The sequence below is a fragment of the Aotus nancymaae genome, unplaced genomic scaffold (genome assembly GCF_030222135.1).
Source record: "Aotus nancymaae isolate 86718 unplaced genomic scaffold, 86718_ANA_hifiasm-v0.15.2.pri h1tg000014l, whole genome shotgun sequence".
Lineage (NCBI taxonomy): Eukaryota > Metazoa > Chordata > Mammalia > Primates > Aotidae > Aotus > Aotus nancymaae.
In genome coordinates, this window is record NW_026988425.1 from 108,864,705 (window position 1) to 108,887,790 (window position 23,086).

At 39.6% G+C, this 23,086-nt stretch overlaps 1 protein-coding gene across 4 annotated transcripts in view; it reads left to right on the forward strand.

Moving 5' to 3' along the window:
* AGBL1 (AGBL carboxypeptidase 1) overlaps nucleotides 1-23,086 on the forward strand; it is a 786,993-nt gene that overhangs the window by 662,890 nt on the left and 101,017 nt on the right. Inside the window, exon 23 of one of the 4 annotated variants that reach the window (XM_064376228.1) lies at nucleotides 19,371-21,302. The exons of the other annotated variants lie outside the window; for them this stretch is intronic. Coding sequence (XP_064232298.1) covers nucleotides 19,371-19,569 — 199 coding nt within the window. The 3' untranslated portion in view covers nucleotides 19,570-21,302. Of the gene's footprint in view, nucleotides 1-19,370; nucleotides 21,303-23,086 lie in introns of those variants that run through there. 4 annotated transcript variants of the gene reach the window in all.

Genomic DNA, 23,086 nt, shown 5'->3' on the forward strand with positions numbered 1-23,086 from the left:
AAGAATCAATAGTGTGAAAATGGCCATGCTGCCCAAAGTAATTTATAGATTCAATGCTATCCCCATCAAGCTACCATTAACCTTCTTCACAGAACTGTAAAAAAAACTTTAAACTTCATGTGAAACCAAAAGAGAGCCCGCATAGCCAAGACAATCCTAAGCAAAAAGAACAAAGCTAGAGGCATCAGCTACCTGACTTCAAGCTATACTACAAAGCTATGGTAATCAAAACAGCAAGGTACTGGTACCAAAACAGAGATATAGACCAATGGAACAGAATAGAGGCCTTGAAAACAATGCCACACATCTACAACCATCTGATCTTTGACAAACTGGACAAAAACAAGCAATGGGGAAAGGATTTCCTGTTTAATAAATGGTGTTGGGAAAACTGGCTAGCCATATGCAGGAAGCTGAAACTGGACCCCTTCCTTACACCTTATACAAAAATTAACTCCAGATGGATTACAGATTTAAACATAAGAACTAACACCATAAAAACCCTAGAAGAAAACATAGGCAACACCATCTAGGAATAGGCACAGGAAGGACTTCATAACTAAAACACAAAAAGCAACAGCAATAAAAGCCAAAATAGGGCCGGGCGCGGTGGCTCACGCCTGTAATCCCAGCACTTTGGGAGGCCGAGGCGGGTGGATCACGAGGTCAAGAGATCCAGACCATCCTGGTCAACATTGTGAAACCCCGTCTCTACTAATACAAAAAAAAATTAGCTGGGCATGGTGGCGCGTGCCTGTAATCCCAGCTACTCAGGAGGCTGAGGCAGGAGAATTGCCTGAACCCAGGAGGCGGAGGTTGCGGTGAGCCGAGATCGCGCCATTGCACTCCAGCCTGGGTAACGAGAGCGAAACTCCGTCTCAAAAAAAAAAAAAAAAAAAAAAAAAAAAAAGCCAAAATAGACAAATGGGATCTAATTAAACTTAAGAGCTTCTGCACAACAAAAGAAACAATCATTAGAGTGAACCCAGATTTACAAGAAAAAAACAAAACAAACCCATTCAAAAGTGGGCAAAAGATATGAACATCTCATGCCGGTTACAATGGCGATCATTAAAAAATCTGGAGACAACAGATGCTGGAGAGGATGTGGAGAAAAGGGAACACTTTTACACTGTTGGTGGGAGTGTAAATTAGTTCAACCATTATAGTGTGGTGATTCCTGAAGGATCTAGAAATAGAAATTCCATTTGACCCAGCAATCCCGTTACTGGGTATATGCCCAAAGGATTATAAATCGTTCTGTTATAAAGACACATGCACACATATGTTTGCTGTGGCACTCTTTATAATAGCAAAGACCTGGATCCAACCCAAATGCCCATCAATGATAGACTGGACGAAGAAAATGTGGCCCATATACACCATAGAATACTATGCAGCCATAAAAAACAACAACTTCATGTCCTTTATAGAGACATGGATGAACCTAGAAACCATCATTCTCAGCAAACGGACACAAGAACAGAAAACCAAACACCGCATGTTTTCACTCATAGGCCGGTGATGAACAATGAGAACGCTTGGGCACAGGGAAGAGAACAACACTCACTGGGCTAGGTTGGGGGGTGGAGGAGAGGGGAGGGGAGGGACAGTGGGGGCACTGGGAGGATGGGGAGGGATAACACCAGGAAAAATGCCTGATGTAGGCAACATGGGGTCGGGGGAGGCAGGGGGATGGAGACAGCAAACCACCATGGCATATATGTACCTATGTAACAATTCTGCAGGATGCAGGATGTGCACATGTACACCAGAGCCCAAAATACAAAAAAAAAAAAAAAGATAACCATACTTAATGCTTTTAAATTTAATGCCATCCTCAAGGTACAGAAAGCAGCCTATAGAATTTCCCATTCTTTATAAAAATGGTAATACAAATTTTCATAATAAAACATTTATTATGGGAGTTAGTAAAGCACCGTAGACTGTCCATCCATCTGCCTTCTTCCTCCCAATATACACACTTTAGATATGAGAAATCTGAGGCTCAAAAATGGATTAACTTGACCAAAAGAATATTTAGGGAAGATTGGCATAAGTCTGGACATATGAACCAGTGAATTAGAGATGATAATCCAGTTTTAAACCCACACATCTATGGTCAGTTGATTTTTGATGAGAGTTCCAAGACCATTCAGCAGGGAAAGAACAGTCTTCAGCAAATGGTTCAAGACAACTTACAAAAGAATGAATTTGGACCCTACCTCACACCATTTACAAAAAGTAACACAAAATCAATCATAGGCTGAAGAGCTAGAACTATATGCCTCTTAGAAGAAAACATAGGCAAAAATCTTCATGACCTTAGATTTCATAATAATTGTTTTTTAAAATATGATATCAGAAGCACAAGTGACAAAAGAAGAAAATAGATAACTTGGACTTTATCAAAATTAAAAACTGTTGTTTATCACAGGAAACGATCAAGAAAGTAAAAACACAACCCACAAAATGGAAGAAAATATTTGCAAATCATATGTCTGATAATAGTGTAGTATCCAGAATATGCAATTCAACAACAAAAAGACAACCCAATTAAAAATTACAAAAGTCTTAAGTAGAATTTCTCTGAAGAACATATATAAATGGTCAACAAGTATATGAAAAGATGCCACCATCACTGGTCATTAGAGAAATGCAAATTAAAATCACCATAAAATACCTCTGAATGCACATTAAGATGACCATAATAAAAAATATGGAAAGCAACCAGCGTTCGTGAGGTTACAGAGAAACTGGAACGTTAATACATTGCTGGTGCAAATGTAAAATGGTGTATCCACTGTGGAAAGAAGTCTGGCAGTTCTTCAAACAGTTAAACATAAAATTACCACATGACACAACAATTCCACACCTGGGAATATACCCAAAGAATGGAAAACATATGTTCAAACAAAACTTATACAGGAATATTCATAACAGTACTATTTGCAATAGCCAAATAGTGAAAACAACTGAAATGTCTATGAGCTGATGAAAGGAAAAATAAAAGTGGTGTATCTATACAACAGAATATTATTCAGTAACATAAAGGAATGAAGTACTGACACACACTACAACATAGGTGAGCCTCAAAAACATTATGCCAAGTGAAAGAAGCCAATCACAAAAGGCCACACATAGGATGACTCTATTTTTATGAAGTGGCCAAAACAGGCAAATCCATAGAGTCAGAAAGCAGTTTAGTGATTGCCAGGGGCTAGATGAAAGAGGCAATGGGGAGTAATTGCTTAATGGGTACAGGGTTTCTCCTTGGGGTAATGATGTTCTAGAATTAGATTGTGGTGGATAATTGCAAAGCATCGTGAATGCAATAAAAGCCACTGATTGTACACAGTGCTTTACAATGATTAAAATGGAGAATTTTATAACATGTGAGTTTTACTTTAATGAAAGGCCAAAACTTGGGGGTCTCAGGTTTACTACTTCTACATCAGTGCACTTTCCCCCAGCCCGTGTTCAGTGGTGTTCTGAAAGTGGATAGCCCTTAGATATATACCTCATGACTGACTATCCTTATGGCAGAAATATTTTCCTTATTTCATAGGTAGCTGGATGAAAGTAACATTAGTCTTTCAGTCATAAGCACAGTGCTGTATACAAGCAATGAAACAACTAGTTTCATATTTTTTCTAGTTATGTAGAGAAAGTCCCAAAGTGGACACGATGGACTGTGTCAACACATCATAGGAAGTTCCTAATTAGAAGGCCACCTGGGGGGACCAGCACCTGTCAAAAGCAAGAAAATTGCCAAAGGGGGAAAATAATGGACCCCGCACCCTGGGTGATAATCAATTAAACAGCTTCAGGCTCAGGACCATCTGCCAAAGGTCAGCTGAAAAGGATGGCTATCAAAATTTGAAACTGAGTCTCCATGGCTCTGAGGGCTATAAGGCCCAGCCCTGGCACTTCAGCCGCAATTGGAATCCTCAGCTTTAATTGCCAGATCGTCAATTCCCATTGACTGTCTGCTCTTGCTTGGATCCCTGCATGGTCAAGGGAGACATGGGGATAGACAAATTGCTGCCTGGACGGAGGCTGATTGGTGAAGCCCTGTTGTGATATCTGACAGCCAATCTTTTATAAAGCCTTCTGGGAATAAAGGGGGGACTGGAATTTTGTGGAACACTCAGAAATGCTTGTCCTTGAAATAATGTCATTGGGACCATTCCTGGAGGCTTCTATTACTTGGGCTGGGAGCATGACTCTGCAATTGCTTATTTGAGACTTACATCCAGTGTGATGTTGAGGAATTCAGCCCTCCTATCTAAGAGACACTGCCCTTCCTCATCCAGCCCCTCGGCATAGGCATCTGACTAGTAAACACCTTGCTTATCTTTTTTTTTTTTTTTTTTTTGAGACAGAGAGAGAGAGTAAACACTTTGCTTTCAGCTTGATTTTTTTTTTTTTCACCCAGGCTGGAGTACAATGGCAAGATCTTAGCTCACTGCAACCTCCACCTCCTGGGTTCAAGCAATTCTCCTGCCTCAGCCTCCCAAGTAGCTGGGATTACAGGTGCCCACCACCACGCCCAGCTAATTTTTTGTATTTTTTTTTTTAGTAGAGACAGAGTTTCACCACATTGGCCAGACTGGTCTCAAACTCCTGACCTCAGGTGATCCACCCGCCTCAGCCTCCTAAAGTGCTGGGATTGTAGGTATGAGCCACCATGCCTGGCTGGTTTCTGCTTGATCTTATAGCCCAGAGGCACACAAGAAGAAAGCACCACATTGCCTTCCTGGAGACATGGCACCTGTTTCACTGCGTCAAGAAACCGGCACGTGTACGCCAGGCACTTAGGCTATGTAGCAATCTTCTTACATGTGTCAACCAAGTAAAAGTTTACATCTACTCTACGAGACACCCATTGGTACTATTATCACCACGTTAAAATGCATAAACTTGGGTCCAGATGAATGAGTGATTTTCTCAAGGTCACATAAAAAATTGACTGCTAGTACCAGCATTCTCTTCTCATTCTTTCCGATACAAAGACCTCATTTATTCCACTTCACAGTGGGAAAAGTGAAGAGATGAGTTGGATGACTAGACATCTGGCTGTCAGAAGAGTAAACGTTATTGGGCTTTGAACATAATACACTCTGTCCCTTTATTTCTGTCATAAAGGATTGTCCCTAAGCCTCAAAAGCACACAAGTAAACTCTCTGAAACCTGAAGTAGTTGGTCTCAATCTATCCTTCGGCATCAAATGAGTGCAAAGGTCAAAGATGAAAATTGTATCGCTTGCTTCTTAGATGCCACAGTCCAAAATACTTCTGACCAAATGTAAGTCACACCCAGGATGTGACAAGAATCTTTAATAATGGCCCAAGATTTAGCTATGCCTTTAGAGTTCTACAGTCATTCTGGTTCATACCAGTTAGAAGCTCATGCAACGCTGAAATGACTTTGTTTGGTTTTAGAGCAATGGTCTGCAAACTATGGCACAAGGGTGAAATCCAGCCCTCCACCTGCTTTTGTAAATAAAATGTTATTGGAACATAGCCACACCCACCTATTTACATATTGTCTGTAACTGCTTTTGCTCTACAAGGCAGAGTTAACTATTTTAATCAGAGACTGTTTAGTCCACAAAGTGATACTGCTTGGCTCTTTATATAAAAATGGTTTCAAGCCCTGTTTTATGAGTTGGAAAGAAAGGGCTTTCTAAGGCTTTCTCACTACAAAGTTTATTTCTCAGAATCAACCAGAATGAACTGTCCAGGGCTGAGGTTGCTGTGCTGACTCTAAGAGGTGGTGCAGTGGTACGGAACACGGACTCTGAACATGAGACAACCTTGAGTTCAAATTGTAACAAACATCTGGCTGTGCACTCAGAAAAGTCATTTAACTAAGAGTTTCCTCGTCTGTGAAGTGCTCATTCGAATTCTGACCTTGCAGGATCTTTGAAGATTGAATTGGATGGGGTATTTGTAGCACCTTGCCCAGTGTCAGGCATGTATAGTTCTTACTCCATGATATTTTATATGTGATTCTCAAAAGACCGCATCCCCACACCATGAAGACCTCAGTTAAGCTGACATTTTGTGGGTACGCACACTGGCTCTCACTATCCCTGGGCTAGTCCAGCATGACAGTGACTTTACATCCCAGTGACAAGTGACCCACAGCAGGCTGTGTCTTCATGTTCTAAGAATAGGATGGAAAAGCATGGTCATTTCAAAAAAGGAGCAGAACCCTCTCTTCTTTCTCTTCCCTGGTTTGTCTTCCTCATGCCAGAACTTGTTATCCTTCAGGCATCTCAACTTTCTCACTCTGAGAAATAAAAAAAAATGCACCAGGCCGTTGCTAATTGCTGATAGCTCTCTCCCCATTGATCTCTCCATTTAGCTCAAACATCTCAGATTACTGAGTGATCCTTGCAGCTAATCACAGTTGAGATAGGTCAGGACAAAGAGGCCCTGCTTAAATATTTCTATGGAAGAATGAGAGTGTCTGCAGGAAAATAAAAATAAAAAATAAAAAAAAACAGGTACAAGTGCATTTCAAGAGGCAAGGACATTCAAAGTTAAGAGTTTTGCAACATATTTAAAGAATGGGGCGGAGGTGTGGGGAGGTGACCCATCAGCAAAAGAGAGGAAAGGACTTGAACTAACCTGCAAAGGGAAGGAAGCCAGTGGGGGTGGAGGCCTTAGGATAAGATCAGACATTTGATATGAGGTAAAATTACTTCTTTTTTTGGATACGGCCTTTTCGTCAAATGACATTCTGCTAATGTATCTGTCAGGGTTTTAGTTTAGGCAGAAAGAGATTTATTAAGGGCAATTAGTTACAGAATGTCTTAGAGGTTCAGGCAGCTAAAGCTTGGTGCTGCCCAGCAATGCAGCCAGGAGAAATGCCCAACCACTGGGTACAAATGTTCCAATTGAAATCCAGGGACTGTCATTGCAGTCCCTTGGTACCCATTAGACTGCAAACCACGGAATAAACTTCAACAGCAATTTGTACAGGAAAACAAAACAAAACAACCGATTCCACCACATTTACCTTTGCCTTCAAAATCCTGAGCCACAGAGTTGGCTTGGTAGCAGGCAGATGACCCCTGGAACCCTGACTGCCAAGGAGTCTGGGAAATTTACACTTTAACTCTCCAGCTTTAAGTGAGCTGGCACACATGCTACAGGTGTTGGGGTAGGGTTGGGTGAATCAGTCTGTAATGCGTGCATCTTAAGGATTATGTAAACAAGTTACGTGGGACTGTTTAAAGCGTCTGTTCATGTTAAGAGTGCCCTCCATCCCTGGACATTCTTAGAAATTTGAATTCAGAAGACTCTGCTCTCCTCTGTTACTCAGATTGATTAGTAACCCATTGAATGAGCCACTACTCTGTAATAGCAATGAACTAGATACTTTACCTGGCTTAATTTATTTAGTTTCTTGACAACTATGTTTGATAAATATTATTTAACTTTCATCTTGGAAACTGGGAGATAGACAGACTAAGTAACTTGTCCTGTTAATACCACATGCATGCTGGGTAGTATGTCTGGATATCCAGGACTGGCAATTAGATCTGCTAGGCTGAGAAGCCCAGGGTCCCATGTTTTCAGAGAGCCTGAAGTACCCACAATCGGGAGATAAAATATTCAATTGTTGTCTGTTTCTGTTTATTACGGCTGGAAGTGAACCTCCTAAATGTGGAGATTTTGACTTGAGGATTTGGGGAAGAAGCTGGTTTGCTTGGGCAACCTTCATTTGGCATTCTGGGGAAAATTTAAATAAAATAACAAATGTATTTGTCTGAGGTGGGTCTTCTTTTTGGAAATATCTTTCTTTAATACCAGGGCATGTTGTTAGCACTCAGTGTCCAGGTAGGACTCAGATTCCAGATTCAGAGTCCTATCTAGCATGGCGGTTCTCTCTGGTTCCTTTAGTTTGTACCTGAATGCAACTGTAATTTTCTAGGGCCACTTGTTGTGGGCAGAAATCTTCAGGCAGTTTTTTTCTCTAGTATTAAATAATTCTTTCCTTGATTTCTTGAAAAATGCGTGAGCACACAGAAATTGCCCTTGCAAGGTGTGGGCGAATAGGGTGGATGTTAAGAGATGAATCCAGACTAAGCAAGTGCCAAGAGGTAACATTCTCTTCTTTGCACTGGAAGACTTACTGCATGGTTATTCCACATTTATTTCTTAACACTCCTTCTCACTTGTTTTCAGAGTAGCTCATCTTTTTTTTAAAAATGGCATCTGATATTGCAATGGAATTATGTAAACTCTAGAATTCTTGCACTCGGGAGTCTGACAGCTCTAGGAAGTTGGGGAAATTGAATAAATAATTTAAATTTCACTTCTATGTTTTTGTTGACTTTAGACAGAAAAAGAGAACCCTCCCCTAACATCCTCATTTGATTCCATAAGCCATTTTGAAATTCTTAGCTGAAAAGTGCTAGGGAATTGCACATAAAACTAATCATTACCTTGTAATGAAATGGTTCTGCAAGTTACTGCTTAATAATACTTGAAGTCATCAAAAAGTTCAAAGATTAATTACCATGTAACTGACAGTGTTTAGATCGGAAAATTAAGGTTCCAGTGAAGAACCGAAAAATATCCATATAATTACCCAGGTATAAAATGCAGCTTAATACATTCTGGAATCTGGGCTTCTCAAAATAGCAGGTCCCTTTTTGAGAGCATCAAGTGGTTTTTCATTATTCTCATTTTTCATCATACAGCAGCGAATATCATGCTTGTTTACTAATATGTATCTAATGGCTACTTTCCCTTTAGCAAAAAACACCTGCACCACCATGAAATAATTAGAACCACATCATTTGATAGGATATTATTGTTTTTTGTCATAGATCCTCACAATTAACCAACACATCATATTTATACATACGATTTTGGGACATATTTTTAAGCTGTAGGTTGCAGAAAGCATGCTATAAAACTACAAAATGTTTGAAGCCATGTAAAGAGAAATTTGAGTTGACTAATTCATATTAGGATATTTAGACTTATTTGTGTCTTTTCATCCTTTTCATATCCTTGCAAATAGTACATCTTAGAAGACAAGTGAGGAAAAAAGGCCCGGAATTTCTTTTAGGAGCTTCTAGGACAGAAGGAAATCAGAAATATGGAACCTAGGAATCCTCTTTCCATAAGTCTATTTGGTGTTCAACACTTTCCCTCATGTATTTCCAAGTACCTTTCTCACTTTGCATAACTGGTTTACAAATTTGTCTTAGAAAACTGGCCTCTTATGTTTTTAGGAGACTTTTTAAAGTAAGACATAATTTAAAAATTGAATTTGGCAAGCGGTGCTAAGTTCAAGCATGAGCCATATGCTAGTAAGCGACCAGCACCTGGCAAGTTCACTGCAGAACAGTTTTGGGATGCTGTATATCCTGTTTGAAAATATTTGCTTTAATATTTTCTACCTGAAGAAAAGAAGGTTATTTACAAAGGTAGAAACGCAGAGTAAAGGAATGGATACTGGCCCAAAAAGAAGAGCTGAGCGATCTGATTGAAGACAATGACTTCTTATCAGAAGCAGCAGTTGCTGACTTAGGTTATGTAGCGGGTGACATTTTAAGGGGTGAGATGAGTGAAATACCAACTAAAGATTAGTGTTGGGAAACTTTTTTAAAGCAAATTTCTCCAACAAAAGGTCATTGAGTTTGAAATAGGTGTCTCTTCTTAGTACATCTTTGACTTCAGACAAAAAAATAAACCCTCAAACTTGTATGTGTAACACTTCTTTAGGATCCATCCTCAAAATAAACCTTACATTCACCATCTTACAGCTTCAAACATTGCCTTCCTGTAGTAGCAACCATCATGGTTCCTTTAGTTCTTTTAAGTTTCTCTTCTAAATTCTATCAGGAGCAAAACACTTTCTTGGACAAATGTTGAGGAGAAGCAGAAAAGAGAATATGCATGATTTTCCTTAGCTTATAACTGTTGATGATTATATCAATGTATATATAAGAGCCTTCTTAAAAACCCCTCAGGAACTCTCTCATGTCCTGCTCTTCTGTGCCTGCTACTGACTGTGTTGCTTCTAGCTTATTAATATTTTATCTGCCCATGGACTCTGATCCTCATTCATGTTACAACACACTTTATTTCCCTTCATGAGATATTACCTACTTCTGTGAAGTCTCATAATGGAAGATACTACATTCCCAAGAACTCCTGGCATATATCTATCTGTATCTGTGTCTGTCTTTGTAAATATCTATCTAGATTTGTTTAACCTTCAACATAGAGATAACTATATCTAGGTTTTCTTTTTTTTTAACTTCAGCGTGGAGATCTCTCCATCACAGTGCAGATTTAGTCTTTACTGATACATTTTACATGAAGATTTCATAGGAGTTGTGATTAAACTAGTTGGAATTCTCTGAAGAAAAGCAAGTATGAGAAAATAGAAAAGATCATTGCTGTGGTTATTCCATGTGCCCTCTGGAGAGAGCTGCCAGGGAACCTGGAGATCTCAGAGACTGAAAGAAAATGGGAGTCAGAATCTGGTCAGTCTATGCTAAAGATGAGAAAAGAGCAAGCCCTGCCAACAACTTATGGATGCTATTATACTTAGGAAGAATTAAACTTTATATCCTTTGGAGACTAAACAGCTCCCTAGATGGTGGGAATAAATCTTGAAAACATTTTTGATGATAGTTAGGGATTTAAGTTTGCTGAGTTCTTTTTGTGGCTGTACAGGGAGACTAAGTTTATGAGTCTCCCTGAATGATTCCATATAGAGAAACAGTGGGCAGCTTTTTATTTTTCAAGTTTGACTCACCAGCTCTCAAATTTGAATTATATTTTTTTTAGACTTTAGGTTATTATTCCCATTCTCAAATGAGCTAGATGCTGTCTAATGAGGTTTTCATTTTTTTTTTTTTTCAGTTTGCAGTAGATGCATTGTAGTATTCATGATGGCAGGGAATATGTCTACCTGATTCACCACTGTAACCCCAGTTCCTAGCACAAAGCCTGGCACTTGGAAGGGACTCACATATTTATTACCTGATTCATTTCCAGAGGACAAATTTCCAAGTTTCATCATGCATCTGTTCCTCAAATCACAAAGTAGAACCATGTTGCAATGCTGGAGAACTCAATGTGGTAATATAATTCTACCCTCTTTATTTTTAGTCTAACATATACTTAATATATGATATATTAAATATGTTTACTTAACACATAAAAACAGAGACAATCAAGAGATTCCGTTTCTGTATCTAAGAGGAAACTGGAAATATGCATATCATTGTTTCTAACCTCACTGACTAGTAATGTGAGGGACATATAAACAGGAAATCTCAATATTGTGCTATAAAAGAGATTCATAGAGCTACTTAACATAAAGGTGAGATGAAGGTGGACTATAAGCATTTGTGTTCAGACAGACCTGGGTTTAAACTGTGGCTCAGTCATCCACTAATTATTATAATTGCAATTGTCCCTTAACCTTTCTGTGCTCCAATTTCTTTATCTACGAAAAGAAGATATAAGACACTCAGTATAGGACTATCATAAGCTTTTCATGACATAAGATAGGTAAGAAGCAAATCACTATGTGTGACCCATTATTTGGACTGCTATTAACCATTACTCCAAAATCAGAGAGTTTCCCTAAGGAAGTGAGGGTTCTTTTGTATTTACCTCATAGGAAACACCATCCAAATGAGGAGCCACAGTATGGTGAGGAATTTAGATTTGTTTCATAAGGAGCATCATGTGGAGCAGTGATATGGTCTGGCTCTGTGTCTCCACCCAAATCTCATCTTGAATTCTAATCCCCACGTGTTGAGGGAGGGAGGTGACTGGATCATGTGGGTGGTTTCTCCTATGCTATTCTTGGGATAGGAGTGAGTTCTCATGAGATCTGCTGGTTTTATAAGCATCTGGCATTTCCCTTGCTCATGCTCTTCTCTCTCCTGCTGCCATGTGAAGAAAGTCCTTGCTTCCCCTTCCCCTTCTGCCATGATTGTAAGTTTCCTGAGGCCTCCCCAGCCATGTGGAACTGTGAGCCAATTAAACCTCTTTCCTTTATAAATTATACAGTCTTAGTTATTTCTTTATAGCAGTGTGAAAACGAACTAATATAAACACTGATATGTATATCAATTAGTATTTACCCTGCCTCCTTTCAGAAAAGGTAGGCGTCAACTCTGGCATCTCATGGGTGATCCATTTAAATCATGTCAGATTATTTCCATCTCTCCTTTGAGTTTTACCTCATCTCATGGCAATTTGGAATCTACTAAATGATGTGGCAATATTACTGTTGCTTCTTGGTAAGGACAAAATTCATCCTAAAAGTCTTGAAGGAAAGGGACTGGGAAGGATATACTGCAGTGGTCCTCAACCAGGGCTATGGTGTGCAAGAGACATTTGACAATGTCTGGAAACGTTTTGGGTTGTCACAACTGGGGGCAAGGGTGGAAGATGCTTCTGGTATCTAGTGGGTAGAGACCACAGATGCTGCTGAAGATCCTACAATTCACAGGTCGGACCCTCACAATAAAGAATTACTTGGCTTATTATATCAAGAGTGGTGTAGTTGATTAACCTTGGCATGGGGAAAGACAGTATGGACTAGTGCTTATAACAAGTCTGTTATCCAATGGTTTGGTGAGTAGATTTAGGGAAAGAGACATGAAAAAAACCAATCCCTAAGAAACCCGAGTATGGGCTAGAAGACAAAGGGATCATGGGAAGTGACAGAAACTCCAGCCCCATGGTATTTAACATTAAATGTAAATATTAAAGGTGTGGGAAGAAGCACCATAAATTTAACCGGAATTCGTTTAAACATTCATGAATCTGAGAAAGGGGGAAGGAGACTTCCATCTGTTAAGTGCATGTTCTCTGACAAGCTTTAGACATATCTCATGTTAATTATCATTAGGAAAGACTTCAGATGAGTAGCATTACTTACTGTTGTGAAATTTGGGTTCTTAAACATACAGCTGGTTAATGACACAATCGGAATTTGATGCAGAACTTTCTGAAGCATTTCTAATTCATCATGTTTTCTCCTTAGCTGGTTCTCCGTTTCAAGCCAATGGTGGAGGCAGAAACACAACAAAAAACCCAAATCAAAAATAATAACAACAACAAATCTGGCCTCGCGAAAAATGCAAAACAGAAGGAAGCAAAGCCAAATGCGAATGCTAAGCATGTGTCCTGATTGCAGTTTAATGCGATCCTAAACTGCAGGACAAGCAATGCCAGTTCTCTTGGCTCTGGCCCAAGACACACCTCAAAAACCCGGACATACTGTTTTCTCTTGCACAGAAATAGCTATATCACTATTCCTGGGAAGGTATAATGAAGGATGGGAAAGGTAGGTGGAGGGTGAGGCCCTGAGTTTTTATGTCTGCATAGAAGGGAAGCCCTAGAGGATATTAATGTCTAAATACCAAAGGTTATTTGGAAGAACTGTTTTCCAAACTCATTATCTGCAAAGAAAAGAAGCATCAGCAGCCAGAAACCATGGAATATAAGTCAGGATCTCAAAGCTAAGGTAGGAAAAGTTTAGATCAGCCAATGAGAGAGATGATGTTCAGACAGAGCCATCAGGGAGTGAGCAGGGTCCCATGGGAAAGGCTGAGGGACTCCCAGTGCCAAGTTTCTAGTGCATATTGGATAAAATAATTGCAAAGAACTCAAGTGGTCTTTTCTGGCCCTAGGAGATAATTGGTTAGCTGAGCAGAGCTGTCTCACCCATGGGCCAATGACAAATTATAACAATCCATTATTTTTTCAAAAAGGAGAAAAGAGGGTTTTTTCATCTTTTTTTTCTCTATTGCTCAAAATGAATTATATGTCTGTAAGGAGCATCAGATAAATAGACCCTAGAGGCTGAAGTTTTCTATTGACACACAGACAGTGACTTAACTGAACAAGAGTGGTGCAAGACTCTCCTCTGTGAATTCTTCCAGCACGCCACGAGACTTTCTGCCAGAATCCGGTTCCTCTGCCCACTGTACCGACTGCCCAACACTACCACTTGGTGTGAGATGAGAGTTCCTCAGTACTGAGAATCACTCAGCATCCAGCCCTCTCTGCTGAGCCTTCCAACAGGGGAGCTAGTTAAAATGTGTAGGACTCTGTGGTGCAGACGTGTGCACAATAGGAAGAGGGCTAGAAATGTATCTCAGAGTAGACAAGATTAGGAATTGCTTGGAATGATTTTAGCTGTTCTGAAGATATGTGGACCTAACATAGCCCCTTGGGGTTGGTGGGATGTGCTTGTTGATTTTCTCACTGTTCTCTGAAATGCCTATTCTCATAATTTTTCATGTGTAAAAAGTATTTTTTTAAATAAAATGCTAATTTTGCTCTAAACGCACAGGACAGGCATTGACAGGCTTTCTACAACACACTCAACCATTTACTACCCAGTTGCAATCCCCCAAAGTCTGCTCATACTACAGCTAAGTCCTAATCAGTTTATGACAGACCTAGTAGAAGCCGGGAAAACCGAAACAGTTTACAACAACGCACTTAGCGTTCTGTAACAGCACAAACTCCAGAGAATACTAGTAGGGTCTATGCTGATTTCAGGGGCTCTTTCCCCAGAGACCTTTTCCTGCCAAGAATTCATCAGTGTTCAAGGTCCAGCATATTCCAACTTTGGTCCCACTGATGGGAGGCTTGCTGGGGATTAGGGACTGGAAGGAAAGAAGGGTGGGAAGCCTCCAGAACACAAAGACATATTCCAGAAACCTGGAGCCAGCTCTTCCTCCAAGAACAATACATCATCATGCATTTGGGATTCTATGTCTCAGATGACTAGGACATAGATATATTATAGATCAATGAGGTCAAGATGGAAACTGGGATGATCTCTACCACTTCAGATTGACTCTGCCAGATCTATCTTAAACAGATTGAGAGGGCACAAAACTGAATAAGCAGAGGAAACATGACCTGGGAGGGGAAAATTAGAGAGCAATTACTTAAAAAGTGGCTGGGCAAAACTGAAACTCCCAAAAGAAGTATCAAACAGTTAATGCCATATGAAATATGTGTTCTGGGCCTGGAAATCTCAGGAGATGGACCTCATACTAGCTTTACATTCCACGATGGTGTCGTAGTTGAAGACAAGGAGCTGGCTTGTCCAAATTCTGGTTCTAACACTGACTAGTTATGTGAACTTAAGCAAACTTCTTAACCGCTCCATGCCTTCCCTTCCTAATCTGTAAAATGGGAGTAATAATACTATCTCAGAGGATAGTTATGAAGGTAAATTGAATTAATTTATGGATAAAAGCACTCATAACAGTGCTGCTACCTATAAAGTAATATATAAATGCTCATTATTATTATATATACATTTATATTTATGTGTAATATATTTATAATTTATATTAATTATAATACACATAATACATGTAACATACAATATATAGATGCTTATATGTATAATATATAAATATTACAGTTAATGACTATTCTTTTACTTCTGTTATATATAATACTTGTTGTATAATATATTACATATATGTATTATTCTTTATTGGTAACTACATCTGCATTGCAGCATTGAACCTAATTTATATTTTATATCTACATTTTTTTCCTTAAAATTTATAACTGCTTTCTAGATTTCCTGAGAAACATTCCAAATAATCTGGCTCAAAACTAGCTCTAACATATACTAGTTGTGGAACTGTGACAAAGCTCCCTAAATCCAAGTTTGTTGATCTTGAAAATAGGGGTGGATAAAGATTTAAATAAGATGGAACAGAGCTGCTCAGCCAGTGTGCCTGCCATTCATTAGTCACGAGTAAGCCAAACAGTGAGCACTTTAGCCTTGCAAATAGACAGCTGGGGTCTGGTTTGACTGGGGCTCTTGCCCAGCTGTCTCTGACCATAAGTGTCCTTTCACTCCAGTGTGCCCTACAAATACTATTTTCTCTGGGTTCATGATAAAAAAAAAAAAAAAACCTGAAAAAGACATTGCATTGGAAGCACTGAGCACCAGACGTGGTACATAGCAAGTACACCAAAAACATTTACTTTTGTGGTTGCTGATGGCAACAGTGGCAGTAGAAGGAAGACGAGAGAGAAAAGAACTATTTTTTTTGTGTGTGCTGTCATTGTTTTGTTTCTTTGCAAAAGTGGAATTGGAACCTGTCATAATATTACTACTTTAAGTAAAGAGGCCACGCAGTCTATGGGTATGGTCTATCTAAAGTGTATTGACTTTGGAGCCATGAAGAGTAGGGTGACCAGCTGGCCCAGTTTCCTAGGAATGAGGTGGTTTCTGGGTAATGGGATTTTCTGTGCTTGGAAGTGGATCCTCACTCTGAATATGTGACTTGGCCTCTCTGAATTACATTTTCCTATCGTCAAGTAGGAAAAACAAATCCTGACTTGTAGCACTTTTGTTATCAAATAAAAAAATGTTCATACAGTATGGGAGAGAGAAGTAAAACAAGTGTTATAGCTGCTCCGTTCCCCTCATTCCACCCTCCGGTTAGCAGCATCAGAGTGTGAATATAAGCCTCATACTTGGTAGCTGCATAAACATGGGCAGGCTGTGGAAAATTGCAGAGCTTCAATTTTATCATCTGTAATATAAGAATCATAATACCAACCTTGATAGAGGAGGATTAAATTAAAAAAGAAAATTACTCCATAGGAGCGACTATTAGATGTGATTTCCCTCCTGTTTCTCCCTTTATTTTTTTCTTCTAGTAAATTTTCAATCCATAAATCTTACACAGAATGACCATTTCAAAAAATAAGGCTTCTAAACTGTGGCTAGCCCCTGGTATTCTCCATGCTTCTTAGTTGACAGAATTTCAGCAGTGTGCCTCTCCACGCTACCCACGCCTTTCCTGTAGAGAAGATGGTGTTCTTTATACAGCATTTGCACAAACTTCAAAATAGCTTTCAGAAACAGGAGCTGACCAAGATTTTACTAGCATGTCATTGACTTCACATAACAAATAAGTTATTGTATCTAAATCTCATTAATTTTCCTTCTTTTATAATGTCCCATAGGAACTGAATGAGAGATATAAAAATGGCTATAAACCTCTTCCACATCTGCTAAGATGAAAAGCTGATTTTTACTCAGTTTTTGAATTTTCTCTCCCTTCAGTCTTTCCTTCCTCCCCCTTCCTTCTTTCCTTCCTTCCTCCTTTTTTTCTTTTCTCCCTCACTTCTTTCTTTCCTTCTTTCCTGTCCATTATTTCTTTAGTTGCTTCCATTCTCATCTGGATCATGGTTTCTTTAACTGCTTGCAATTCTTTTTGACTTCACTTTTAGTTGTCTCTCTCCTTTCTTTATCATTGGTAATCATGGATGGATTTTCTCTTCATTTCTGGATAATTTATTCAATTATAAACTCAGTAACTATTTATTAGCACTTCTGACTGACAATGTGTGAGATACTGATGAATGGAAAAAGATGGAATCCTATGGCCTCTTTCATAACATACCATTCTTTAGCAAAACGATTTTATATGAATATCTAAAAAAGGAGAGGCTTGCTATGTACATTGTCTCATTCCATTCCCAACAATAAAGGATTAGCAAAAAAGAATTAACTTGCCTAAAGTCACTGACTAGACAGTGACAGATTCATAATTCAATCCAAGATCTGTTTCACTGAAGCATAGTGATTCATTCTAATTTGAATGTGCACTGAAATAATTTCTGCAGCTCTTCTTGTTTTTCTATTTTTATTACTGGTTACTTAAAAGTTTTTACTACCAAAATCTTCTCCAGACAAATATGATGTTAGGAAAGTCTTACTTTGATGATTCCTTCTACCCCTAAAAGTCCCTGTCCTTAAAAGCCATTCACATTCCCTTCATATATATATACATATATATATATATGACGGGAGTGAGATATGTGTGTGTGTGTATGTGTGTGTGTGTGTGTGTATATATATATATAAATATATATATATATATATATATATATATATATGCCAAGCCATTCCATAACAAAGATTCTTTTTCTCCTATCAAACTGTCTGGTATTTGTCCCATTCCTTTACATCCATGACCTCTGAAACACATGATTTGATATACTAGCCCTGTGTCCTAACTTGTGAGTGGCCATTAGTGTTAGTACTACTTTATTAGCTGGAACATTCTGGTGACGTTGCCTTAATTCAGGAGGGTAGGGGTTCAGAAATGCAGGCAGTCCTTGGAACTAAGGGAAGATTTTGTCAAGTTGGAGAACTTCCAATCATATTGGGTTATTTTCTAGGGACACGTAGTTCTATTTACTTAAAAGAACAACATTTAAGAGCCCGTTCATCTATATTGTTTTGGTAGACCACAAGTTTTCAATGTAATGTTGAAATTCAGGCCATCTAGGAAACACTGAAAAATTTCTGAGGAGACAAGCACCTCTGGACCTGGCTTTGAGTTTCCTTAGTAGGAGTTTCATATGCCGTTTGGCCGATAAAACCTCTGTTGGATCATTAGCTTTTTAATAGGATAAATAATTACCTCTAACACAAAAATATTTGGAATGGAAACATTTGGTTCCAGATTTCTAAAAAATCCCATTAAAACACCACATTAATTCATCCCTGGGTTCACTGCATCTCGAAGTGAGAGATTTGGCTGCCTTGGTCAGTATGCCTCAAAGAAGTTCAAAAGTAGGAAGGTTTTGTTAAAAAAAAAAAAAAAACTACAAAAAAAAAAAAAAAACAAGCAGAAACAACAAAAACCACATCAGTCTTCCTTTCCTCAGGACTAAGTAGATTCTTAGTTCCGCTTCAGTGAGTGAGAGAGGGAAAGACAAGCACAGTCTCTGGAATATAACCTTCTTGGGGGTTTGGCTCAAAGCTATTCCTTTTGAGTGAGTAGGAGCTTCCTGATCTGTCATTTAGCTACAACTTGACCAAATATTTTCTTGCCTGTCTGCAACACACAGTCTGTAGGAAGAATGACCCTTTCACCTTCTAGGTCCAAAGACATGAAATTGCCCATCACTCTCTCTTCCTCTGCTCCTTGACATGCAGTTTTCTTCTTGCCATTTTTCTCTAAACCCTATTAATCAGCACCTCTGAAAGGCCCCATTACTGAGAATATTTAAAGTATGACAGGATAATACACTAGGAAATATACTGTGGGGAATATTACAGTCCTGGCAGGACTAAATGACCTAAAGTCGTCTCAGTCTCCAGTGTTTCTTTGATTAATTAACCCCATTTCTCAGAATCCTTGAGTTCAGAGTTCTCTCTGCACTGAAGCTTGTGCAGGGCCAGTGCAGAGGAAAATTTTTTTTCCATCTCTGGTGTGCTTTCTTTGCCTTAGTATTGTCCTTAAAGTTTAGCTTTTGTCTCTAAAACATTCATAAACTCACTCAACACGTATGATTGTGCTTCAGGTATGGACTAGACACAGTGCATGGTGCTGATAAGAACAAAATGGAGCAAGACCCGGACCTCACCTCAAGCTCTCAGCACTGGAGGGGAAATTGTTCACTAGGAGGCCTTGTGGATACACAGAGGAAGTGCTTTGCTTTGCCGACAGTCCCAGAGGAAGTAGCACATAAGCCAAGTCTTAAGGGATTGGTTATTGTTTGAGAAGCAGATGGACCAAGGGAGGCTACTAGAGACAGAGGGAAGATGATGTACAAATATGTAGATAATTCTTACCCATTTATTGGCGCTGAGGGCATTCAGTATATCTAGAATATGAGAGTCCAGTGAAGTGGTGGAAAAGAATGAACATCAAGACCAGCTAAATAAAGAAATGTCACATACAATATGCCAAGGAACTCAGTCTTCTTCCTGTTTGTAGTGGGGAATTATCAGAAATGTTTTAGCAGAGCTGAATTTTTAAAAGATCATTCTGGCCTAATAATTGGATAGAACTCACAGGAGGATGAAAGATGGGAGAACAGTCAGAAGGCTACTGGAAAAGTTCAGATATAAGCTAACCTAGAGTAGTAAGATCTGGGTCTATGGATGTGACCATGGTTCTTTCTGGAGATATGTCTCTCTCCTGGCCTTATAATTTGTTTTTTTATTTAAAAGTAAAAACAATTCTCTATGATGGACAAATATATTCCCAATGTTCCAACAGGCTTTCTTTGCTCTTCCTGGCCCTGTGTAAGGAGCTCTCCCAGCTCCCCTCTGTTTTATTTAATTGCAGTTGAATATTTAAGACTATGATACCTCTGTCAATCAGCAATTTTGGAATAATCTTAGTTTCCTAGGATTTTAGAGGGCTCAGTCCCAAATTCCAAGACACTTGAAATACCATTGTAAATGCAATAGCAAACAGAAAGTTACAGTTTGGTATGTGACAAGTGTTGTAAGTCTTCTTAAACTGACACAGTAACACCTGTCATTAAATTTGGAAGGGGTTATAAAAACACACAAGTCAACTTTTGGGTTTAGAACCCACTTCACATCTATGATGTACATTAATTCATTTTAACTGGCTATACCCATGTTCCAGGTGCACTCTTAGACTCAGTTTCTTCAACTGTGAAAAGCAGAGAAAAATGCCCATCTCACCTTTGAGATCAATCAACATTTAAGAACACACTTTGTAAACATTAAAGTACTGTCAGATTAAATGGTTTTGGTTGTAATGTGTAAAGGTAGGTAACTGATGAGTGACAGAGTCAAGACAAAAGGTCTCCTGATACCCATCCTAGCCTAGAATGACAATTTGTCCACTAACTTTTTATTTTTAATATTTTCCTGTATACACTTTACTTAGTTTCAAAAATAATTGAGCTTGAATGCCTTCTTTTCTTATGGCAAACTAAGTCATGTTTGTACACTGTCTCCCTAATTCTGATACCCCATATGGTGTTTAGAATAATTCAGTCAAGCCACGGACTGCAATTTAATTTAGAAGAATTTACAAAGGAAAAAAGGGCTTGACAACTTGCTTTTTTAAAATGACTAACAGAATTCTCCACTTTGCTTTGGCATTCAAATAACCAATGGAGTTCTTAAATTAAAAAAACCAAAAAACGGAAAAACAGCTTTGATGCCCGAGCTCCATCACAAGCTTCTTGAATCAGGATGTCCTGTATTTCCCTTAATGATTGACTCCCAAGACATGAAATTAGCTAAATGGATAGCAGTGATTCTGGCATGTGCTTAGGTGGATACTTGGTCCCTACAACCTCTGACAAGTAGGTTCATAGCGTACAACAGATCTGCAGCGCACACAGATGCCCCTGCCTTGCGTTTCGCCTCACAGCCACTCTTCCACGCACTGCTGGAAATGCGCAGCATGCAGACCCATTCAGACCTGCAATCATCACCCAGGTTATACTGCACGATGTTAGAGTAAAAAAATGAATGAACACAATTGCTGCTTACAAGGCATTCTAAGAGTATGCATGGCAGGTAAAGAAGTAAACCTAATGTGAGTATAATATTTGCATATGCCAAAGTCCATATTAAAGGAGAGATTTTTTTTTTTCACTGGAGGGGAGCAGGAAAGAAAAGGCTTTACAGGGGAGGAAATTTATGGGCAGAATTTAAAGAATGAGTGAGAAATGTCCAAGAGGAAGAAAGTGGGTCAAGCCAGTGGAAATGGGGAGCAGGTAGCAGGTGGGAGATGAGAGAAGGAAGGAAGATATTCTGGGAAGAGGAGGGAGTGCATGCAAGGGTCATGAAACTGCCTTGAACACACGAGACCTTCAGGGTGATGGGAGTAATGATGGGTCACAGCTATCCTGTGAGGGTGGAGTGGCCTCAGTGGATGTGGATGGAGAAGCCAGCAGGGGCCAGTCCAAAGGGCCTTGGGTGCAATGCTATGGAGCGCTGCTGCGCTATTCCCAGTACACATCCAATGATATTTAAAAAAATACACATCTAAACTCAAGTGAAGAAATATTCCCAATAATATTTCTGAGCCAGAAGAGACATTCTGACAAAAGTGCTTCTATTACATTCTCTTCTGTTGTCCTTTTGTAAGAAGAGTCATATATGTTTTCTGGAGCATTCTTTTCCTGTCTTCCAAAGCAGAAACTCTGTCTTTTCCTTTGCTGTCTTCCAAAGAGGACAGCACTAAAAGCTGTTATCCTAATGCTTTTGCCCTCCATCCCTCTCAGGCTAACACACAGATGCTCTGGGGTCCTCACCTGGCCCTCATTTCTTGTGGGTGGCAACATCATTGTTCTAAGACCTGTTAATACTGAAATAAGCTCAGAGTCAGTTACAGGGCAGGGAATAACAATCTAGAGAGAGTTCTTGTAACAAACGGGCAGAGAATTCAGGGCTAGTCAAACCACATAGCATGCAGGACTGAGCTCCAGTTTCAGAGAAAACTGGTAATCTTACTAGAGATATGAACATCACCAATCCAAATCCTATGAACTTTGCACCTGCTATAAGAGCTAGGGAGAAACATGACTTCTTTTTCCATCTGGAACTGGCCCTGAACCCTCACTGGAAATGGCCCTGAACCCTCACTGGAAATGGCCCTGAAGCCTGACTGGACGTGAATAGAGACCAGACTTAGGACTGTGAAACTGAGTCTAGATCACTGTCTTACCTGGCAGCTGCTCTGGTCTGCATTGGCTCATGGCCTGGGAAGCCTGATGCTTTAAACCAGGGGTCCCCAACCCCTGGGCCATGGACTGGCACTGGTCTGGTCCATGGCCTGTTAAAAAGCAGGCCACAGAGCAGGAGATGAGCGGCAAGCGAGCAAGCATTACCGCCTGAGCTCTTCCTCCTGTCAGATCAGCAGCAGCACTGGAGTCCCATAGAACTGCGAGCCGTAGTGTGAATTGTGCGTGTGAGGGACCTGGGTTGAACACTCCTTGTGAGAATCTAATGCCTGATGGTCTGAGGTGGAACAATTTAATCCCAAAACCATTCCCTCCACTCTACCATCTGTGGAAAAACTGTCTTCCATGAAACCATTCCCTGGTGCCAAAAAGGTTGGGGCCTGTTTTTTAGACCAATGGGTAGGAATTGGGTGGCTGGGCAGAGACTGAACCCACATAGCATGGTCACAATGAACCTTGACTGTTAATGTGTTACAGGTTTACACAACAGCTTGCTCACGAAAGCATCCAGGTCACAGAAGCACATTCTCTGGATCTCAAAAGGGATAGTTTCCATATTC